At 50.6% G+C, this 23,870-nt stretch overlaps 1 protein-coding gene and 1 long non-coding RNA gene across 3 annotated transcripts in view; one reads left to right on the top strand and one right to left on the bottom strand.

Moving 5' to 3' along the window:
• LOC142924433 (uncharacterized) overlaps nt 1-23,870 on the bottom strand; it is a 199,773-nt gene that overhangs the window by 119,199 nt on the left and 56,704 nt on the right. The window lies entirely within an intron of this gene.
• The window catches only part of LOC116942026 (immunoglobulin superfamily DCC subclass member 4-like), a 145,359-nt gene that overhangs the window by 103,390 nt on the left and 18,099 nt on the right, over nt 1-23,870 (top strand). For both annotated transcript variants that reach the window (XM_032953553.2, XM_032953554.2), the window contains exons 5-11: nt 6,046-6,180; nt 8,545-8,700; nt 12,354-12,764; nt 16,610-16,774; nt 19,582-19,719; nt 21,780-21,947; nt 23,068-23,316. In XM_032953553.2, the coding sequence (XP_032809444.2) occupies nt 6,046-6,180; nt 8,545-8,700; nt 12,354-12,764; nt 16,610-16,774; nt 19,582-19,719; nt 21,780-21,947; nt 23,068-23,316 (1,422 nt within the window). The remainder of the gene's footprint in view (nt 1-6,045; nt 6,181-8,544; nt 8,701-12,353; nt 12,765-16,609; nt 16,775-19,581; nt 19,720-21,779; nt 21,948-23,067; nt 23,317-23,870) is intronic.

Here is a 23,870-nt window from a genome sequence, read left to right on the forward strand (position 1 = left end):
ACTTTACCTGTCCAGCTCTCCCCTTGAGAAGGGAGATCTGCATCTCCGTATGGCATCTCGCCTGTTTAAGTAAAGACTGTCAAGTCTGCCAGCCACACGACGGGGACAGCGTGGCACATGACAGGTGACCTCTTCCACCCCTGTGAGCAAAGTCCCCTGGAGCCGGTGCCCTCAGCCGAAGGCTGGCAACCCCCGCCTGAAGTCACTATGTATGTTTAACTTCTTTAGCACCATGCGTATCGAACCGTGCTAATCGGTTGGTGCGGGGGAAGTATAAACGCGAAGCAAAAAATAAAAATAATAATAATAATAACAGAGCCGACTAATTTTTGCCCAAAATAAATATCATCAAGAAGGTAATTAAGCCAAGATGGCTGTGACAACTGGCCTTCAGGGTGGACATTAACATTACTGACGTTTTGATGTCAGAATCTTAAGCAGAGCTAAAAAGGGCGGTCGTCAGCACTAGGAGAGGATACAAATTGAATGCGGCGTGTGCTTTTGCAAGACATTACAGGCTGGGATTCCATGCCATGTTAGCGGTTGACACAGAGGGTTCTGCTGTGTGTGTGTTGGAGTGTCTGTGAGAGAGGAGTGTGTGTGAGGGTGTATTTAGGTGGTGTGTGTGTGTATATATATGTATGGAGGAGGCTCGTTGAGGACGCTACTGGGCAGTTGGAAGCAGTCGCCCTCCAACAACAACAGTGGAGCAGTGCTCACAGCAATTGGTGGAGCATCGCTAGAAATGCAGCACGTTGGCACAGGAGGGGGCACATCTGATGCATCTGCCAGTCAGTCAACCCATGGCACCGAGCTCTGTCCTGCGACCTCCTGTCAAGGAGCCTTCGGCATTTCACGTGGCCTCAAAGTGCACCTGGCCCGGCTACTTAGTGGTGAATCGTGGCTGTTGTTGTTGTACATATGTATGCCTTTTTTGTGTATAGAGTGGTTATGCAATGGTTAGCGCACTATCTTATGAATCTGGAGTTCAGTTCCCAACCATGGCTAACATGTTCTGGGCCTCCTCTAAGTCAACTTAGCCTTAAAGATGCACCTGGTGTGGTGTGTAAACATCAGTACCAGGGAGAAAAAGGCGCCCATGCATACCGCTTGCCACAATGTCCTTGTGGCTTTTGTATGTGCTCACAAATAGCAATTGGCCCTTACAGTCTAGGGGGCTATACAGTATGCATGTGTGGGGGTGACCGTTTGTGCTTCCTTTAGCAATCTGTCCGTCATCAGCCATGATCTTTCCACTGCTGGATGAAGGTCTCCCCAAATCACTTCCATATTTCACGGTCCTGTAGCGCCACAGTCCATCTTGTGCCTATACCTCAGCCGATTTCAACGTTCAATCTCCACAGGGCTGCAGCGGTTGCGAGATGTTAACTACCTCGCCTGGTATACAGGATGTCATGGATTTGTTCCCAACCCTGAAACCTGTATATTTGGAGTTTGTGTGTATCTCAAGTTGATTTTTCTCCGGGTCCTCCCCCATATTTACAAACGTGTTTAGAGCTATTTGGCTGCTATACATTTCCAAATGATAAGCCACTTCATTGGGCTGTCATTTGTTGGCCAGGTCACATCCTGAAAAAAAAGAGCACTGTACGTCAGTAAGCCTTAATTGGTAAAATAAAAAATAAATAAAGTGTTTATTGACTAGAGTCCTCTCCAGCGCGTTCCACTCCTTTCGCCATCGCTGGTCTCAACCAACGGCCATTGTCGTTTCGACCGACGCGCCTTGCCCAGGGCCCGCCCGCCGATCTTGTGCACGTTCTCGACTTCCAACGTCTTCCTACTGCGCCGTCCCCACGCACGAGTCGCCGCAAAAAAATCCGCTGGCCGTCGCCGCAACTCGACGCTCCCACGTAACTCAACCTGCTTTGCGCATCGTCGTTTGTGTGTGTGGTTTTTTTTTTTGGTAAGGCGGTGGTAATTATGGGCAATTACAATTTTCAAATAATCGCTGCAGCATGCTCCACTTTAAATGTCGCCCTGTCCCGCCCCGCTCGCCGACCGACCTAATCAGCCGTAGTTCTCATTATGGAGGTGCCCCGTTTGAGATTTTACTTACGATTCGTCTAACCACATTTTGGGCCTCAACAAAAATAATGGTGGATACGATTGTTAACCTAGGAAAGACTCACTGTGGACATGATGTTTGTTTTTTGTAACTTATACACATTTCAGGATAAGAGCTGGATATGTGGCGGCAGTACAGCAAATGCTTTGCTGAATGCATCTTTATGGACCTTTTCATGTTTTCCCTTCATATGTGTGGGTTTTCTCTGGATACTCCAATTTTCTCTGACATGCAAAACACTTGTGAAAATTGGACTAGAATCCATATTAAATCAATTATTTTATTATTTCACTTATATTATTAATAGCTAGCACCCTGTCCCTCTCTCCTGTTGAGGCATAATTAAACGACACTTGGTGCTCAATTTGTGTTGAATCAACCTAGAGGGGGGCCACACCACCTACACATTTCACCCTGCAAACAGAACTCGGGACCTGGGCGGTATATTTCAGAGTGACAGCCACGAATCAGCACCAGCACCAGACGTCAGACATATCTGAAAGACACGGACACATAACCCTTCACCGCTTAGCTTCTTCGCAGTTGTGCCACGCGGCTCTCCGATGGGCGTTCGGCTTGTACCGCGCGCAACTCAACAGCACATCGCCGAGCGATGCGTAAAACCTCCGTCTTGCAAGGGCCTCGTGAAGATGCTGCTGCTCCTGCCATCGCGCTCCCATGATGCTTTGCCCACGAAAATGGTCGCCAGTCAGAGTGACCTTCTCGAAGATGGCTGCCATTACTCATTGACTGTTAGAGGGAGAGAAGAAAAAAAATCCCATCTCGGACAGAGAAGGGGTATGGGAGAAAGAGGGGGATATGGGATGGTCGTAGGGGTGGGGGGGGGCGGTTTGGGGGGGAGTGACAAAAAAATGAGACACGATACCGTTTGTCCTCCACGCATTGTGTTTTAGTGGCTGTCAAGGTCCACGCTTCGGCCTCTGCCCCGGTCACCGGATACCGCGCTGCCTCCGTGTCAGCAGACAAAATCTGTGGGCACGTTTTGTATGCGCGTCCTGTGCCGCCAACGTGAGGCCCCCGCCGAGGAACGGGAGGAAGAGTGGGCGAGCGGGCGGGCGGGCGGGCATCGAACAAAGACCTTCGCGAGCGGCGTGGATAACATCCCTCCCAAATAGGGTGTTGGAGCCTCGTTAATTAACCCATTCCGCGATCGCCCCGCGGCCCTGCCACGGGTTTCACGTGCGCTGTGGGGCGGGGGGGAGACCGTAACACAGGAGGAGGCCATCGTTGCTGGGAAACATCTCGACGCGAAATGTTCGATGCCCTTTGAATTTTGCCCAAAGTTTTTGGCGTCTCCGCGTCGCAGCCAAAACTGCCGAGCGAGGCCCGGCTGCTCGCTCGCTTCACTGGGCGGCACGAACGCGCGGCTTACAACGAGTTAACGGAGAAATTGAGTGCTGTCGTGGACGTGCCTCTCTTTCCGCGTTATTTTTTGTATGTTATTTACTTGGCGAAAAAATGGATTATGAATGTTATCGAGCTAAGCTCTTGCCTTCTGGGGGAGGGCTGGGGGGGAATGAATTGATAGCGATTCTTGTCGGTGATTGCTCGGGGCGCCGACTGCTGCCGCTCTCCTCCGTTGTTGAATGGAGTTAATTTGAGGCGTACCTAAAGGCTCTCGACGTGCCCGAAATTAACCGTGCATTCTGAGAAATGCTTATGTTCAGCCTTTAAGTGGGCAGCTGTGGGACAGACGGGAGGGGCTCGTGGGCAAGATAGAGCTTTTGGTCCTTTTCAGAATTTGAATCATCCCCACCCCCACGTTTTATTTAAAAAAACGACAGTATATATCCTGCCCGTCAGCTGGCTGCTGACCAGATGTGACTGGCACCTCACCATGCCATGCAGGATTTCTACTGACAGGCAGACGCAGCAATTAAGCCACTCTTTTGTTCACCAGGCGCCGTGATGCAGACGAGAAATATTTCAGGGATGCGTGCCGCAGCGAGGCGCGTACGCCAGGCGCACGGCCGTACGCAGCGCGAAAATGTCAAATTGGATGTGGTGGTTTATGTGTTTTTTAAGACTTGCTTTGCTTGATGCTCACGTTTTTTGCAGATCGCCTCTGTTGAACAGGCTCTGAGCCATTTGTTTTTGTTTTCTCCACTTGCCCCGAACTGTTTGATTCGAGGCAGACGGCCTATTAACGGCCACCGAAGCCCACCACCGCACAAATGCCATGGCGTTTGTAGCGGTGGTTCCACGAAAGCGCCCTCCACCACCCCCCCTCCCTACCCTCGGTGCAGGCCTCCCATGCAGATACGTCACGCTTTATCCACACGCCGAAAATGTAGACTGTCACGCACTCGGCTATGCTCGTTGTGTAATAGCAACCCGCTGTTAAGAGTGGGGTTTCAGGGGAAAGCTACGCCGCTTACTGCTACAGATCAGCCGTGCAAGAAGCTGTCTTTCAGCGCTCGTCAGGCCTCGTGTGTGGCTTCCCATCAGTCAGAGCTGCTCGCGTGCATCAGCAATGGGACAGTTAAATGGTTTATATTTTGTATTACCCCAAATTTACTTCATTATTTTGTTAGTATCTCGCCGTTTTTTTTTTGTTTTACGAATTTGGGGCGCAGCTCTCTGATGTGTTTTTCGGTTTGCACTGTGCGTTGTTCTCCATGATGTCCGACGTTTCGCTCCACGTGTTGATGGAAGCTTCTCCTTCTGGAAGCGAAACGTCGGACATCGTTCCGGACAACACGCGGTACGACGCAAAAGCACATCGGAGAGCTGTACGGCAAAACCCGCGAAACCCAACGCAGTAATTGCCGTAATAAAAGTAAGTGGAGCTTGAGCAGGACACATGGCTCGAAGGGATGATGTTCCAGCGATTGAGACTAACGACAGAGTGAGAATATATATTCTTGGCTCTTTCGGTAAAGTCACGTGACTTTACCGAAAGAACCAAGATCATGAATCCCTGCAGTCACGAAAGCTTTAAATCAAAACAGAGCGAGAGTCAATAGTGAGGTTTCCCGAGGCAACCTGAATTGAGGAGATGGAGCGGTTCAATCCGCTCACGTGCAGGAGCTAGATGGATGTTTGCATGGCGAGAATGTGAGAGACGGCAACGACTCCAACAGCAAAGAGGTCACTACCTTCATCGTGCAGTGGATAGATAATGGCTGCTGCTGATGATGAGTGTGCTCGTATAGATGAAACAATGAACCCTTTGAACTTGTCACACGGTTTACGTTCGGTATGAAACAGTGCTCCCCCTTGCTCTCAGCTATTCCATGAATCGTCACAATCCAGGGGTTTGCGATTCCATGCAAGGATCAATTGTTGTATACCCTTGTATACTTGCAGCAACAAATACGTTGAGGTCACTTTCAGCTGTGAAAGTCAGGTCGCAGTTATTTTACCAACGAAGTTCAATAACTAGTATTGGAGGCGAGTAGTGACGAAGGATTTGTCTCGTGGAAAGCCGTTCTACCTATTCATTATAACAGGTGAAGAAATATTTTTTAAGAACATCCCAATAACTTGCATATAATCAATTAACTCCACCATCGTCTTCGGATATTAATGAAAAATGGTAAAGTAAGGAGCCTAATATACATAGAGAAGACTCACACGCGACTGAAAGAAGATCAGTATTCATGCATCTCACGCAAAAGTACTCCAGCCACCTGTCATGCTGGAGGCCTGGGTTCGAATCTCAGCCGATGCACTTCTACTCAACTAAACAACACATTAAGGTATACATTTGCTGATAATAGAGCAAAAACCCACTATCATCTTTGGATCGTCAGTGCAGTGTTCCAGTCATCTCGTTCGCACGCTTTCTCGGTTCCTCGCAGCTCCGTTTGCTCACGGTTACACTTCGGCGTTTGTACCACGAAGCCCACGTTATTTACTTCGATCGACGAGCCGTCGCTGCCGGTTACGTAAACCTTTCACCCGGCTGACCGCCGTCGGCGTGCGTGCGTGCGCAGGAGAGAAGAACGAGTCCCAGGACCCGGCGATTGTGGTCCGGCCGCAGAACGTGACGGTGGTGGCCGGGCGCTCGGCCGTGCTGGAGTGCCTCGCCACGGGCACCCCCGACCCCATCGTCTCCTGGAGCCGCCTTGGTCGGTGCCGTCAATCACCGTGCGGCCGGAACGATTAGCCGATTACTTTAGTCCGTTTTGAGACCCCGCAGCCTAACCATTACTCTGCCATCTAGTCTCACACACGTGGGCGCCTTTAACCTGTAAAGACGCTTAGTGGTGAACTACAGCAAAGCAACGGTCACTGTCTGCAATGTCCAATTTTTTAGAGCAAGTGGGGATATTTGGAAAACATCTCTCCAGTTTTGAGGAGTGGGACGTTACAAGCAATGGGTTGCTGTAATCTGATTATCTAAGGCATGTTTTTGTTTTGCACGTTTGCTGAACACCGGCCCAAAAAGGGATGAAACACCAAGCGGTTAGCAACAAGCTGTTGGCTTTTTGAGCTTTTGGGCCTGTGGTCAGTAACTGTGATTTGAAAGAGAAAGGGCACTGAGCCAGCAACTGGAAGAGGTGTGTTCAAATTTGGAGCTGAGTGTCACGTGATTATAATGGGTGTAGTGAGCTGATTTTTTCACCAATAACTTCAGAAATAAACGATCACATTAACGTGATTTTTCCCTTCATTTGGCATAAATGTTCTGAGATTCTGCAAATTATGAATCTCACTTTTACTGTCATGTGATATCTGTGTGGAAGGGAATGTGTGAAGGTGCAGTCTAGTGAATAAGAGGTTCACTTGAATTGATGTCAAGCGGTTCTGTGATATCTCTTTCTGCAGGCCATCCTCTTAACATAAGGCTGATGCACTGCTATTCAATAAATCTGGACACTTCGTCTTATTACTTGATGCCGATAGCACAATTGGAATAACATTGAAAACCATACAAAAATAGTATTTTTTTAAATACCGGTTTAAATTGGCGTCTCAAATTAACAAAAGCTCATGTTCGTAAATCCAACAGAAGTGAATCGTTGGGCATTACAAAACCACCATCGCCCGGCTGCTGAATCGGTGCAGTTGAAAATAGCGGCTAAACTCTACGAAAATGACAGCAATTAGGAGGAGGGAAAACACTCTCGTGATGATTGAGAAAGTATACACTCTCCCTGGTCCCACTTTGCCAGCTGTTAACCCGTAATTGTATTTTCATATATTTAACATTTTTTAATATCCAGAGACAATTTATTAGGCAAATTGCTGGTCGTATTGAATGATTATTGAATTAATTTACCCATAACTAGCGTTTTTTTTCTCTCCAAATTTCCCATCAATTCCCTGTAAACTTCTTTGCATTTCCAAAAAATGTGTAATGAACTGGGATTTGCTGGCCTGCTTGTGCATGATAAGTAAAAATGTAAACAGTACAATGCAATTTGATTTAATGTCAGGTAGTAGCTCATTGAGACCGGAAGTCTCTTGTACAAGGAAGCCCCGAGTAAAAATGAATATAACAGCAAAGTGATTGCTACAGTGTAGGATTTTGCGGTTGTGTCGTGTATCTCTCCGATGTGTGTTCTGCTGGTTCCCACGTGTTGTTCGACATGTTGTCCGGGTCGTTTGAAGCTATTTTAACGTGGGGAAGAAAAAAAAACACATTCGGCGGCCTGTGGCCCCGGTGCAACGTTGCTTTGTACAAAGATAAATACGCCACCGCCACTCGGAAAGCTGCCATTTCTGCAGCAACAGCTTCCAGCTGCGTCCACTCAACGGGACGCGGTACCAGAGGACGTGCATGCACCCCGCCAAGCGTGCAGAAATCCAGTTTGCTGCGCAGGCAGTCATTTGTTGTCGTTTTTTTTTATCCCTTAAGGGCGATAATGACATCGTCGTACCAGCTTTCCATGCTTACCAACCTTCGATAAGCAATCATCATTCCCCCACGCACCCACGCGTTGCGCAGGCATTTTTGTGATTTGACCTCCATTGCTTGTTGTTGATGTTTGGTTCGGTGTGGAATTATATTTTTTTTCTTGCGTTGCGATTTCAGGCTTTCGCTACTTCATCATCATCATCATCCCTTCCCAGCCTTTGGAGGCAGCTGGGTCCATGTCACGTGAGCAATGGCTCACCAATTATTTCGGCCTTACATGTCCTCCATTGATCCACCTTTTCCTCGGCTTGCCCTGTCCTCACATTCCCTTCATCATAGTGGCCAACGCTCATGCTGAAAGTCTGTCACGTCCATATTATTCGAGGATTTTTTCTTTAATAAAATTCCTACAATGCTTTCAAACCAGAAAAAAACATTTTTAGTACCAACATTTTTTTCCCCTACAGTATTTATCGTTCCTGATCTTGTCCTTCTTGTCACTCCCGAGTAGCTTCGCAAGACGCGCCGATTCGGACGACAGCAGCTGCCTTCGGCACTCAGAAAAGTCCCGCTTAGTGAACGCGTTCTCGTCTCTCTCCCACGTCTCCTCCCCCCCCCACCACCTTGGCAGACGGGATGCCCATCAGCCCAGACGCGGCGGTGCTCGGTCGCTTCAACCTGCTGTTTGTCCGCGTGCGCGCGGTCCACGCCGGGGCCTACGTCTGCCGCGTCAACAAGCTCGGCTCGCGGCAGTTCACCACCGCCACGGCGCAGCTTGCCGTGCTGGGTAGGGCCGAGCGCTTTGCCACCGGGCACCCGGACCGCACCGCAGCACACTGGCAAGCCGCCCACGGCCTTGCGCGCGCCCTCCGATTGGCACGGTTGGCCACGTGCGGTGCGAAAGAAGTTCAACGAACACGACAAAAACGACCGCCATTCGCCACTTCACGGTGGTGACGTCACCACGGTCTTTGTGCGAGGCTACGTGCACTTTAAGGCCACGTGAAGTATCGAACGCCCGCTGGCAAAGAGGTCACGGGACAGACCCAGGTGCCATGGGTTGACTGACATACACACACACACGTAGACCACACCACTGATGCGCACCACGCCAACGCTGCACTGTTGCTACGCACTGTGCCACGCCGAACCGCTGCTGAGCACGGTTAACTCCAATTCGCACCACGCACCGCAACACTGCTAAACACCTCACCACAAACATCGCACCACCGCATTTCACCCATCGCATCCGCCAGCCAAGAGCAATGAGTGTGGTGAGTCGCAGTATAGTGGTTGGCGTACTGCTAACGTTAGGGGTTATAACACCCGAAGTGTACCAAGGAAAAATCTGCATTCAATGGGCGATAGAGCTTTCAGTGGTCAAGCGCCTCCTTTGTCGAATGTCTATTTCCAGTCCATCAGGGACGCTCCGTCAGTCGAGTTTTTTGAAGGCTCATCTGAAAACACATTTATTTTATCTTGCATATCCGTCTGTTTAGGTTTGTTTTACTCTTTAGTTTTAATGTTGAGGGGCTTTACTGGGATTGTGTCGTTGAGTGCTGTGAGGCCTTATGTGAATGGTGCTACATAAAACTGAGTTTTACTTACAAACTGAATTGGTCCTGGGCATCCCCTGGGTCAACTCGGCATGAAATGAGTACCCGGTGCAGTGTGTACACCTCAGCACTGGGGAGATAAAGGTGGCTGAGCTTGATGCTGGCCACACAACCCCATTTTGCAATGTGCCGACCTGAATTTCAATTATTTAGTATAGCCCTGTGAGCCATTCGGCTCTTGAAATGAATGGGGGCTCGCTAACAGCACTTGCTCCAACAGTCTGTGCAGACTATACGGGGCATCTTTGTCTTTATAAATGTGTGTGTGTGAGTCTTTGGGGAGTGAGTGGAGTACATGGTATGGGAAGCTGTGGTCGGAGTTGTCAGAGCAGTGTGCTATGTACGCAGCGCTCTTGAGTTCAACTGACCAAACATCCCAATGCAGGACCCTCTTGGGAAAAAAGTCCCGAGACTCAGTAAGGTCAGAAAAAAAAGAGCGTTATTGATGTTCTTATATTATTATGATTAAATACTCACAAACAGAACATATTACATTATAGTGACAACTTGAGGGAGGCATTCATTCAGCAGTGGATTGATCATGGCTGCTGCTGCTGCTGATGATGATGATGAACAACACAACGTTGAATTGAACGAACCCTGTTTTGCGTGCTACTGAGATTTGAGGTCATGCATTGACAGAAGACGATAACATTTCGAGTGAAATCTTTTTAAATCAATGCAACGTGAATGTCTCCGTTATTTGATCCCACTGGCCCACGATGTAACGGAGGGCATTTCAAACCCTACTTGCTATTTGTTTGTTTCTAGAGTAAGACTAGTTAAATAGAGAGGCTGCTTTTGCCATAAAAATCGCAGTGGCTGGAATTACGTTCCTCTCCTGGTTGTTGTTGTTGCGCAGATGTAGACAGGGCAGCAACAACCTTGAACGATAAGGGGCCGTCCATAAATGACGTCATGCACCTAGGGGGGGGGGGGTCAGACATTTGTGACGATGTGTGACGAGGGAGGGCGGGGGGTTTGAGAAATGTGACGTCACATCAAAATGCGCAACTTTAAATAACTATAGACAACACGTTCTACTTAATTAAATAGACTTTATAATAAATGTTTTCTCCTACAACACCAGAGTGCAGCGCCACATTAAATACGCACTACAACGACAATAGTTTAAAGCGATTTGAAGCATGTTTCATTTTTATTGGAGGGGAGGGCACAGCTTTGTGACGTCATATTTGAGTGGGGGGGGTTCTGACTTTTTGTGACGCCGTGTGACGATGGGGGGCGGGGGGGTCAAAAAATCGCCCCAAAATCGCGTAACGTCATTTATGGACGGCCCATAACCAAAACCGCCACAACACCAACTGTCGGGCGCTACCTCGGGCACATCAACTAGAATGGCGCTTGTCCAGAGGAGACGTGGACAAAGGAGGGGACATTTTGGCAGTGCAATTCGCAGACGGTTGAATGCGTTCCGATCTGTCGTCTCTCCTCCTCCGTCTGTGTCGTGTTCTCAAACTCGTGTCTTCGCGGCGGTGGTGCTGTTTGTGTGAGCTCCCTCTGGCGGTTGACTTGACTCTTGGAATAAATGTTTATAGGCAGTGTCTCTTTATTTCGATTTAAAGCTTTCGTGACCGCAAGGATTCATCTTCTTTGGTTCTTTCGGTAAAGTCGCGTAGAATGAGAATGAAATAATAAATTAATAAAATAACACTTGTTGTGTTGTGGCCGAAACGTCGTGAGAATGTTATTGTGTTCTTTTATTTAAATCTAGAATTCTTTTATTTTATTAATTTATTATTTTATTCTCATTCTACGTGACTTTACCGAAAGAACCAAAGAAGAAGGAGTATATCTATCTTTAAAAAATAAATGAGGCAGTGTCTGATGGATTGTACTCACCGCATTCGCAGTTTGGTGAGTGCTTGATCTTATATTTACGGAGAAAAATGCAACTTAAACCAAATGAAAGTCCATCACCAAAGATCAAACGACTGATTGCACACACGGTTGGTTTCATAATTTGCATCTTTATTGTTTCTACATATATAAGCTGTGTTTAATTTGGATGTATAAATTGCTCGATTTACAATCATTTCATACATTGCAGGTATAATGCAACGTAGCTACGTTATGTTAGCCACAGATAAACTTCCTTCACGGTATACTCATCTCTCCGTCACGAATCGGCAGCAGATCACTTGCACTTTTATCACATTACATTGCAAAAAAAGCATTAGTGGCTGGCTGGCTGCCTTGCAGGCTGGCTAGCCACGCATTCTGATTGGCTGGAGGCCATTGCGTCAGCCAGAGGGGAGGGGCTGTGCACGGGTTGCCAGCACTCAGGTGGGGGGGGGGGCTTACCGAGGGCAAGCACGGGGGAGGTGCGTTGGGGGTATTTGCAGGTTGGGGGGGGCCCTTCGAGGTTGGCATGCGCAAGGGGGGGGGGGTGGGCACCCAGGGGTGCGGAAGTGGGGACGTTGCGGGGGTGCGGGAGGACCGTCGTTCATCAACGATGAGTACTTTCGCTCTATTATAGAACACAAAGTTTTGCTGGCTGGCCGGAGGGAGGGACGGTCACATCCAAAGGACGTGCCGACTGCCAGTCTCGGGTTAACAAAAAAATATATACTGTGATTCCTTTATTCCCGTTCTGTTGTTGCCTCTTCCTCCCTACGTAATCACTCTGACAGTGTTATTGTTGTTGTCGTTATTGTTGTTGTTCCGTGCCACGGATCTCCCTCGCGAACATACCGTAGGCGACGAGCCGGCTCAAACGGGACTGTGCGTATTTCACAAACGTCCGCATTGACCGATTGACGTCTCTGTGGTCCGCGCGCCACCTCGACCCCTCTCTCCCCAGTGCCCCCCGCGATCACGCAGCCCCCCGAGACGCTGAGCAAGGCTCGCGCCGGCACCGCGCGCTTCATCTGCAAGGTGGAGGGCGAGCCGCCGCCCGTCATCCGCTGGCTCAAGAACGGGCGGCGCATCCTCTCCAACGGGCGTGTGCGCATCCAGAACAACCACAACCTCGTCATCAACCAGCTGGCCGTCGAGGACGCCGGGCCGTACCAGTGCGTGGCCGAGAACGGGGTGGGTTCGGCATGCGCCTCGGCCCGCCTCACCGTCACGATCCGCGAGGGCCTGCCGGGCCCGCCGCGCAACCTGCGTGCTACGGTGCAGTCCAGCGTGGCGCTCGTCATCGGCTGGGAGAGGCCCGAACAGTACAGCGGAGAGATCATCGGATTCTCCATCCACTACCAGAAGGCCGTCGGTGAGTGACGGCGATCGGCCCCGCCTGTGTTCGCCAAGAAAATATTCGCGAGTTGCGCGTCGTGTTATTTGCCATGCGAGTTGTGTATTGTATAATCTAGCAGGTTCACCGGCATTGATTCGAGCAAGCCTGACTCTGCTGATGAGACACTTTATGTTGAATCCGGTCCAGAGTTTGGTAGTGTGGGAGTGGAGGCACTCCAGCTGAGGGGATAGAACATGGGGCAGCGTCTAACACACACAATGGTTAGAGTCCCTGGCTCAGATGACAGTCAACTCCTCCTCGGCTATAGTGTCTCTGCACGGAGCGACGTAGTCTGCAGTCCCGCTATGTTTGTGTTTTAATGCACTGGGCTACATGAGCTAGCGGCTGTGTGCCCCTTGGAATACGCACGAGTCCTCTGCAACAACTTCCGTGGGCTGCACATCCCAGGAATACATTAATCATGGGCTCCGTGGAACCCTCGGCTGAACGAGGTCCGGGCTGCTCAGTCCCTGGGATGCACCCTTCGTGGGTTGCATCAGCGTTTCCCGGCCACCCCCCGCAGTGCAGCTTTCCGCGATTACAACTGTCAGGTCCACGCAAGCTTATGTTGAAAACAACGCAACACATTCATCAACAACGCTGCGTTTAAAAGGGAAGAAAAATATAGGTGATGTTTCGGGCAGAGAGCTTAATTGTAAACATTTTCTTTGAAGCTCGTGCTATTGACGAATGTGTTGTTTTTGTGTTAATCGTGCTTGTTCACCACTGTCAATGCAGCATCACCAAATAATCAGTGTGTGTGGCGCCTTGATTCGCATATGAATGGAAGAAATTGGTAATCGCCAAAAATCTAAAACCATGGCAGGGGGTGCGCTGGGGTGGGGGGGGACAGCGTTGGGGGGGGGGGTGGGGGGCGTTAGAACTGGTAGTTTTTAAAAACCACAATCGTTTAAACACGCAATTTATTGTTGCACAAGCCAGCGCGAATCTACGTGAGTCTTAGGACTGCGTGGAGGATATCCTCTCGCATTCGTTTTATCGATCAAATGCGGCCTGCGGAGAAAGCACAAATTAACGGCGGCTCGGTGGCTGTTATCTCCACCCCTGGTGCGAAGACGGACAGGTACACAAACGCACGCCGAAAAACGCAACAGCGGACATCAACGGGAGAGGAATAACACGGAATTATTTTCTCCGCTGGACTGTGATATAATTTGTGCCTTTCCTGCTTGAAAACGACGTGTTCAGCCAGGGGCATACCCAGTGCTCCTGCCCAGGGAATGGTGCCAACGCCAGAGGGAGGGGGTTAAGAAAAAACGTCTATTCTATTAATTTCGTGGATAGTGATTGGCTTCTAGAAAGGGACCCAGGTGCTGTATTTGCTCATTTCCCCACGGATAGCAGCAACCAGGTGTTCTAGAGCTGCCATTTCATGCAATTTTGGAAGCCAAACACGAAACGTTGTTTTGTCTACTGCCTTCCTTCATCGGAGTGTGGTAAGTCTGACTGAATGCAGCACATCTGAAAAAAACAGTCACTGTGTTTCCATTAAGCTGGTACTGGAGGTAGAAGGCATAGCAGACAAATATCCTGGTTGTCCGATGTTCCTGGACAGTTCCTGACAGAGCTGCCTCCACGCGGAGCGAAACGTCGGACATAATGCCAAAAATCACGCGGTACAAGCCGAAGACGCATCGGAGCTGCATAGCACAACCGCGAAAATGCTATGCACTGGAGAGACGATCTTTAGCGTTAGGAATAATTGATGCAGAACACATGCGAGTAAAAGTATTGAATAACGGTTATATATATACACACGATGAACATCTGGGCAAGACCAACGAGCACGTTGGTACATTTTCCGAACCAGAGTGGGAGCACTGTTTGGAGGATTTTACAGGGCACGATTTCCTGTAGTCACAACGCAGCCATCGGGACGATGGTGAGAAGAGAGCGGCGAGATCAACACCTCACACGAATCTACGATGAGCAATGTCGGGAGAAAGCCGACCTGGCAGCGTAAGGCGTGCAAAAAAAAGTCCCCGTAAATAATACGCAGCAGCGGCGGCGGCGGCGGCAGCAGCATCTGCCTTAGCGCTCACAGCGTCACTCCCTGCAGGAACAAAAAAAAACCTCCCCAAAAAATTCCAGAGGCCTTTTATTTTGTTTTTAGCGCCGAGGGTTTAAAGCAAACATCACGCTGCGCGAGCCAAGCCCTGACATCATTACGGAGAGAGAGAGAGAGAGAAATATGGACACTGAAATTGGTGTGTGTGTGTGTTGCGTCGACGATTGCTAAGAAGGGACAGATGGTGCTTTATGGTGGATTAGCATGTGAATTCGATTGGGTGTTGAATGCACCAGTGCAGCTCCCCACTCCCCCCGCGTTCATTCCCTGTCACGACCAGGAAATGTGGCTGCTTCTGTTCCCACAGAAGAAGAAAAAAAACCACACACACACACACTTTGTTTTAGGGTGAGAAAAAAAGGAAACGCGTAATCACACATTTGATTTCTCTCCTTTAATTGGTAAAGTGGCGGCCCGATGGAAGCGTATGTTGTTTGCATGGCGCGTCAGTGAGTGAGTCTATCGAATAGCATTTGTTGGTTTCAATAGAAACCCAATGCAGCCAAGGTATTTGAATGGTAGTAATGACAATGGATTTGTCATCAATGAGCGAGACTCCAAGGGGCCTGACAACAAATCTATACGTCACATCATCATAATCATACCGCACTCAAACGTCAATCAGCCAGCATTCCGTTTAGCACATCGTTTACCACACATCCACTTCTCATAAGCCATACAATCAGACAACACATCGCATGCCCTCATGCCACACTCAAATGTGAATCTGGCAGCATTCAACGGTTTACTACTCTCTTTGGTTCTTTCGGTAAAGTTACCGAAAGAACCAAAGAGTATGGATTCCTGCAGTCACGAGAGTTTCAAATCAAGATTGGTTTGCCACTCATTCGCTTCTCATAATTACGCCCATTGTGATAGTTCCTTGCAAACGAACCGTGTTTTCTGGGTGTGGCTTAAAAACCCACGAAGGACACGACTGAAGTTGAAAGGGAAGATGGTGCGGTAATGTTGGAGCTCGTTTGACAAAGCGTCTGTCAGTCGGGATGGGTTGGTGGGACACAAGGAGATGGGAGCCCACTGATTGTAAGTGCCCGAGAGGGTTTGTACTTGGAGTTCCATGGGATAAGTCGGTGCAAGTTCACACATCACATCATTAAACGTCAGGGTCAGTAATTAAAAGTTTCTGTCTCCTTTCACTGAAAGCCATCGCACAATATCCATACCATGCGGGTTTAGGAAAATACATTATCACCACTGCCACCACAGCAGCGATTGACAGTGAAGAACATCAGGATGATGACATTCATTCTGGTCAGCTCTCCGATGTCGTCTTCGGTTATACCGCGTGTTATTCGGCATCATTGTCTGACATTTAAACCCACTTGTTGGGAGCTTCCTCAATAAATAAAGTGAACGGCACACGGTCGATCCTGAACACACACATATACCAGAGCTGTGCGGCAGCACCGCGAAAAAAATAAAACCTACGCCGTACAATTGATTCGGGTCGAAGATTCTGTACGTGCGTCGTTTATCGCCTCTCTTGATGCTTGCTCATTGGGGAGATGTAAAGCACGCACGAGGTAGAGCATGCTTATTCAGATCATCGTGTATTAGCGGGACACCTTCAGAGGTTGACAACTGTAATAACGGCAGCGAACATTGAATGACGATGGCGTGGATGACGACGATGATGATAATGCTGACGATGGCTTGGACGCGGTCAATTTCCGCCCCCCCCCCGCCCCGCCCGCCCGCCCGCTCGTCGTAGGCATAAACAACGAGGAGTACCAGTTCGCGGTGAACAACGACACGGCCGAATTCCTGCTGAAGGACTTGGAGCCCGACACCAACTACACCATCTACATGGTGGCCTACAGCCAGCGAGGCGCCAGCCAGACCTCGCAGCTGCTCACCGTGAGCACGCCCGAGGACGGTGAGTCGGGGGCCGATCGCGGGACGCGACGGTGCGGAGAGGTGCGGTGTGGGACCGTGCAGCGTGGATCCCCTCCAGCGTAGCTCCCGTGTGGTGTAGACGTTTGTACCGTGTTGCTCTGTAGGGTGTGTGGTGTGGATGTGTACAACGTATCTCTATGTAGTATGGATACAACAACAACAACAACCGCCATTCGCCACTAAGTGGCGGTGACGTCACCACGACGCTTGTGCCAGGCTATGTGCACCCTGAGGCCACGTTAAGTGTCGAACGCCCGCTGGCAGGAGGTCACGGGGCAGACCCAGGTGCCATTCACACATACGCACGCTCGCATTCGCACGCTCGCATTCACACGATGAGACGTTCACATAGTCACACGCACATACACACATTCCCCCGTACAGCCTGAACAGACTTGGGGTAAGTGCTGTTAGTGAACACCTATGAAGGCCGACATGGCCCGGCCGCCTTTCTATCCCCAGTGACGATGTTTACACACCACACCTGGTACTCATTTGAAAGCTGAGTCGACCTAGGGGAGGCCCAGAACCGGTTTAAATAACTGTCACTGGTGTTGGCCGTGAGCGAAGCGTGCCAACCACTACACTACCGCACCCCACGCACACACGCACCCACACGCGATCACACGATTACACGCACACACAGGGCTGTGTTGTCGTAACTTTAGAGGCAGCGTGAGCGACGCTATCTCAGACGCGCCTCTCCGCGAACGCATTCATCGACATCGCTCGCTCCGGAGCGAATCCCTTATCGCGCGAGGCGATGCGCGCGCTTCCTCGCTATTTGGGGCTGCCGAGAAGATGACGTCCTTGTGTTTTTGCAGCCTCTCGTCACGCCTCGTCCGGAACCCAGGGCACGCTTCGCTTTGGCCGCAAATTGATTTAGGTTTTTGTGTCTGCGTCGCGCTGACTCAGCTTTGTGGGCTCGCGCACGACCTCGCGCGTGCTCTCTCGTCGTGCCCTTTGTGAGCGGTCGCCAGGGGTGAGGTAGCCAGCCAGGTCAGGCGAGCAACACCGCGACAGTGACACTGAGCCAGCACCGGTGAGCGCTTGGGTTCGACTCCGGGTTTCAGCCACCCGTGATTAAGCAGGCAGTGTTATTGACAATCGTCAGTAACACTGCATTAATATAAATAAATCATTGCTAATAGTTGACGTTCTGGCAAAGGCCCTTCTTCGTAGCACAGGAATAGAGAGGACAGAGAGTTAATAAGGGTTGGAGACGGCACTTAACACCACGGGACCTGGTGAGCATTACATTTCAAACATGTTTTCTGATGACCAGTTTTTAAATAGGCATCTGAATATTTACCTAATCGCAATTGAGCAACAGACCAAAACCCTCCAATGGACAAAAAGCATTTCCGCGTAAATAAACGAATGTATATTTAAAGTGATTGAACCACGCTCTCGAGGGTACGGCACAAACCTGGTCACGACTGGGTGCACATAAACGACAACGGAGCGCTTTCCGGCGCGACCGTGAAAACCTACACGGTAGAGAGAGAGAGGCCATGCATCGCCTCCCCTCTCTCAATCCCTCCCCCCCCCCACCGCTTGAACGTCGAGTGAGCGCTGCTCGCTGTGTCGCGATCGATGTGCCACTCGCCTGCCGCGATAGCGATCACAGCGTTCTTTAGCTTTCCGCCTGACTCCCCGAGACAAGGCCGCGCCGACCAAAGGCGACTAAATGACAGACGTCTCTTTATTTCTCTCATCTTAACCCTTTCGCGCTGCTAAACAAGCCGCTTGTAAATACTCCGCCGACTCGCACACGCCAGCACTCACTGCCCTTTCCTTGCTAATCGTTGACCATTTGTCAAATCAATAAAAGACTTTTCTCGGAGAACGCAATTTTTCACGGGAAATGTCCGCCGATATTTTTATTTTATATTTTTTGCTCGGTGGTGGTGGTGGGCGGGGGGGGGGGGCAAAAAAAAACCCGTATTAAAAACCAGGGTCATTATTTATCGTTGTATATCATTACGTTAGCTTTTAATGGTGAATAGCATGGGCTCAGCAATTCTTTTGAAAGCTGCGGCAATTAATTAATCAGCGCTCTTAAATACCAAGCCCGGTTATCAATCACGGCCGCTCAGCGGCGCTAAAGCGTTTGACCGGGCGGTGCTGAAACAGGTGATTGATTAAACACATCGATCGATTACTCTGCAAGCCCGGCATTTCCCTGCCCCTTAAGGCGATGGAAAAAGACACGTCGGGGTTTCCATTTTGTACCACGATCGTAAAAAGTTCACTTGTTGTAGGCGTTGTTGTCCTACCGCAGGTCGAGAGCACCTCGGCGCCACCCTCGTTCATGAACATCGTCTCCATACCTCCTGATTGGCTACAGCCCCCGGGGAATAGGGAGCGGGTTGGTGGAGGGAAGGGGGTGCTGACTTCAAACTCATTCGCTGCATCCTAAATGCATTTTCCCCCAAAGCAATATGAAGGGCCTTTACGTTTGTATCCGATACGCAGTGGCACGGCACTTTCTGTCCGCACGTGTACACTGCCGCTGGAGCGCTCATAGCTTCATAGGTGAGACATCGGTGCAGTTTCTCCTGAGTGTTTTCGGGTCGCGCCGCATGTCGTTTAGCGCAATGTGCCACGTGTTGTTCGGCGCTTGGGAGCGGAACGGCGGACGTCAATCCAAACGACAATTTAGCACAACTCGAAAAAACACATCGGAGGGAGCTCCACTGCACAACCGCCAAACCCTATGCAGTGGTGTCACGTGGTTCTTCTTAATCGCCGTTTTTGTTCTCTCGCTTTGTGACGGCGTGACAGTTCCGTCGGCGGCGCCGCAGCTCTCCCTGTCGAGCGCCGGCGGCACAGACATCCGCGTCACCTGGCTCCCCCTGGAGAGGGCGGAGAGCCGCGGCCGCGTGCTGGGCTACCGGGTCGAGTACTCGGCGCAGCGGGAGGGTGAGGCGCCGCACGCGCGAACACACGCAAGCACGCTCGCACGCGCGTGCGACGTAGGGCCCAAACGTTTAGCCCGTTACGACGGTTTACCGTGTGAACGTTGCGATCGACAATATTTCGTTGGTCGATTGTCCGGGCCTCTTTAACTTTGGTGCGACTGCCACCACATCCATCCTCTTAAAGGCAGGGCACCCCAAACAGGCCATGCCCCGTCGTGCCAGTAACGTCACCAACTGTGGCGCACGTGGGAACGAAGGTGAGACTCCCAAAGACTTTCGAGTTCTCCTGATAGGTCACGTAATTAAACCGATAACGGGGAAGAGGATCAGTCGCTTAAATGATCGGACGTCCCAGCTCGAAAAGCAATATGTGCGCAGCTCAACGTCCGATGGCTCACGGTTTCGTAGCCCCTGCGCGAGGGTGGCTGCCGCTCGCTCGCTCGGTCCAACTCCTCACCACCGCCTTAACGAGCGTGCCTGGATTTCTGCCAACTCTGCGGTTTGGTAACTCGATTTGGCTGTCGTAGAAGCTAATCCGCCGCGGAGAGCGTGCAGCCCGCGCCACTGTTTTTTTTCCACGCGGATCGGCTGCTACGTGCGTGCAGCATCCGCGTATACCCATGCACTCACCCACCCAGGCACTCACCCACCCAGGCACGCACCCACGCACGCACCCACGCATGCATGCGCAGCCTGTACACAACTCGCCAGCGCTACATGATGGCACGCGTAGATTCTCACGCTGAACCGCGTGCTGGGCCAACGCTGGTCTAACGGTTTCCAACGACATCATTGGCCCAATGTTGGCCCAATGTTGGCCCAATGTTGGCCCAGTGTTGGCCCAGTGTTGGCCCAATGTTGGCCCAATGTTGGCCCAATGTTGGCCCAATGTTAGCCCAATGTTGGCCCAATGTTGGCCCAATGTTGGCCCAATGTTGGCCCAATGTTGGCCCAATGTTAGCCCAGTGTTGGCCCAATGTTGGCCCAGTGTTGGCCCAATGTTGGCCCAATGTTGGCCCAATGTTAGCCCAATGTTGGCCCAATGTTGGCCCAATGTTGGCAAGTTTAGCGGGTTGGTGCAAAAACCGGGTAAACACCGCAAGCCGGGTGGCCATACGTTTAACGCTTCATTAAATTATCGTTTAATTGCTATCTATCCCAACGCAAGAGCCGTATGATATCCATCTTCCCCGTGACAATGGAAACCAGGATGGTCGGTGCCCGAGTTGAAATACGATTCAACGGTCAATAATTTTCATCTCGTTTTCACGCCTCGTTTGCAATGCGTGTCTTTTGTCGTTAACCGTTCGCTCCATCAGCCCGAACGCTCGCGTATCATTTGCATACAATTTGCGGAAATTGTAGATGCATCCTGCTTACACGCACGATCCGATGCACACAACACATGCACGTATCACGAGTAACATAATAATATAGTTTCATCGGTCGAGGAATCATTGCGCTTCCTAACCCACTCTTGGTACACAGTAGGAGACGTAATTGATTTTAATCGTTGACTCTTTTTGATTGTTACTTTTCTTAGTACGGCAAGTGTCCTCGCTTAACGCGTTGTTCACACAACGCGTTTTTGCTGTTACGTGGTTCTTCATGAAGGGAACACTTTCCGCACAACGCGGAACGCGCACCGTTACAATGCAGTTTCTGAGCGGTCAACGGCGAACAACTTTCCGGAGCTGCGCGGGTGAGCGGTACGATTCACGAGGAGGAGGAACAATAAAGTGACGCTGCGGCGTAACCTCGGTTATTTGTCCGGCCATCTCACTCTGTCTGCGTAGTGCACCGTATCTAGACAAACGTTATCGTTACATCATTTATAGGCGAAAATTGTTTCTCGCTTAGCGCGTTCTTCACTCAACGGGACGCTTAATCGAAGACTTACTTTACATACGAGATAAATATCTACGAATCGTTACAGTTCCTCGAACCTAACGAGGGCAGCACGCGAGCAAGGAGGCGCTGGTGGGTCGGGGACGGGGACGGGGGGGTTGATTGGGTGGTGCTACCCGAAAGTGACGTGCCCCGCGGGGTGTTTGCCGACAGACACGGTGCACGCGGTAGAGGTGCCGGGCGGGGAGACCCAGGTGACGCTGAGCGGCCTGCAGCCGAGCCGCGCCTACCGCGTGCGCATCTCGGCCGCCACCGGCTCGGGTTCCGGCGAGCCGTCGCCGTGGACGCTGCACCGCACCACGCCGCACAGCAACCGCACCGGTGAGCGAGGCGCCGCCGCCGTGGGTCATCACGGCGACGCGGCCGGGCACACGCGAGCGCAATCCCGGGCGTCAACGCGCTGCCGCGAGGCAACCGTTTGCAGCCACGATTTGGACTTCTCGATAAGACCTACAAGGGGCGAGTAGGTTAAGCGCGCAGTAAGCGTGCCACGTTGGGTCGGCGTGTGTTTGGAACTGTTGGACCAACATTGGCCACCCTTACTTGGGCAGACAATGCCTCCTTCATAAATCTGTCCCTTCGCGTAGACAAACTACATTTTGTGTTTTACACAACCCATCGGCCCACGGCCTTCTGGGAGTGCTTAACTGCAGCGGCATTTATGCAAATACAATCAAACGCTGGACCGGTTTTGACAGGCTTGCTTGAATTGATGCTGGTGAACTACCAGAGGCTACAGGCAAGGGACCTCTCTTTAAGATGTGGGTCGTGGTTCGACGCCGAAATATTTCACACGGTACACAAAACATTGGTTGGCATGTTTGTGGAGAATATTAGTAAGACACACGATGCGCAGACAATACATATCTTTCACCCATTTCTTTACATCGAAAAGAAAAGTATTTTGTACACGACCTGAAGCCAGATGATTTAAGCGGACCTTGGCGGGCATTGGTTTAAGCGGACCTTGGCGGGCATTGGTAAACAAGCTAAGGTGAGGTGGCTTCAGCGGCGTTCACTGTAATGATCCCCTTCACCTTCAATTATGAGAGACCAGCAATGGTCACGGCTTTGCTTGCTATCTCTATTATTTTTAATCCATTTAGTTCCCAACATTTAGTCGGTGGGTAGTTTGCGTGTGGTGTGTTAAAGTGTTGATACTCCCACCTCTTCCAGCATGTGCATGAAAGAGTAGGTCAACCCCCCCCCCCCCCATGGAGGGGCCCTCTAGAGCTGTCTCTCTCTTCCGCCAACAGTTTTGTGAGCAATTGCAGGGCTGCACCTTTACTCATTTACCTTTGCTTTCTAATTCGAACACGGGGTGGAGGGGGGGAGAGAGAGAGAGAGATCCCAGCACAATCACATTTGTGAGATTACATACACTCAGTGCGCACACGAGCATTTTGAGAACGTGTTCGTTCAATGCGTTTACCATTCGCAGCACAACCACCAGTCCTGCAGCTCACCGTGGAGTCCAACAGGACGGCTCTGCAAATCTCCTGGCATTTGCCCGCCAACCACTTCCAAATCCGCGGGTACCAGCTGTACTGCCGGCAAGCGCCAGCCGCCCAGGAGCTGGCGGATGAGCTGGAGGACCCAGGCGATGAGCCGCCGATTGATGGCACGGACTGGCTCATTGGCCCCATCTCGCTGCGCAGGAGAGCGACTCACTACACGATCTCGGGCCTGAGTGAGTGGATCATCGCAGACAGACGGTCGTTGGTCGGTTCGGTCGGTCGAGACTGGAGGATACATTCGAGACCACCATCAAAATCTCTTTCAAATAGCGTTTGAGCAACTTTGGCAAACTTGGTTCAGCGGTGATGACACAGAATTGACGGAGTTCCATCTCCACGACGAAATTAACAAAAGGTTTGGTGAATGGAGCGTGCAGGCCTTGAGTAGACATGTTACCCCTCTCTGGAATGTATTTCAAAGTTGCCATCCCAGTTGCCCACTCGTGTGGAACAGTGATACGATTTGACCATATTTGGGCAAATAAATGTTTTACAAAAGGAAACGGTGCGACAATCATTATCCCTGATGGCTACAGGCAGTGATTTCCTTAAAATTACCACAGTGCTTCACGGCCTATTATTATCACAGCCCATTACTATTATTATTGCCACGGCCTTTGCTCTTTACCGAGCGACATGGATTTGTCCGCGTCACGATCGCTGCCCGCGTGGATTCTCAAACGCTGACACGCTTCCCTTCCTCGCAGGTGTGCTGTGGCTGGGCACG

The sequence above is a fragment of the Petromyzon marinus genome, chromosome 13 (assembly GCF_048934315.1).
Source record: "Petromyzon marinus isolate PM22_M1 ecotype Great Lakes invasive population chromosome 13, UKy_Petmar_22M1.pri1.0, whole genome shotgun sequence".
In the NCBI taxonomy this organism is placed as follows: Eukaryota; Metazoa; Chordata; class Hyperoartia; order Petromyzontiformes; family Petromyzontidae; genus Petromyzon; species Petromyzon marinus.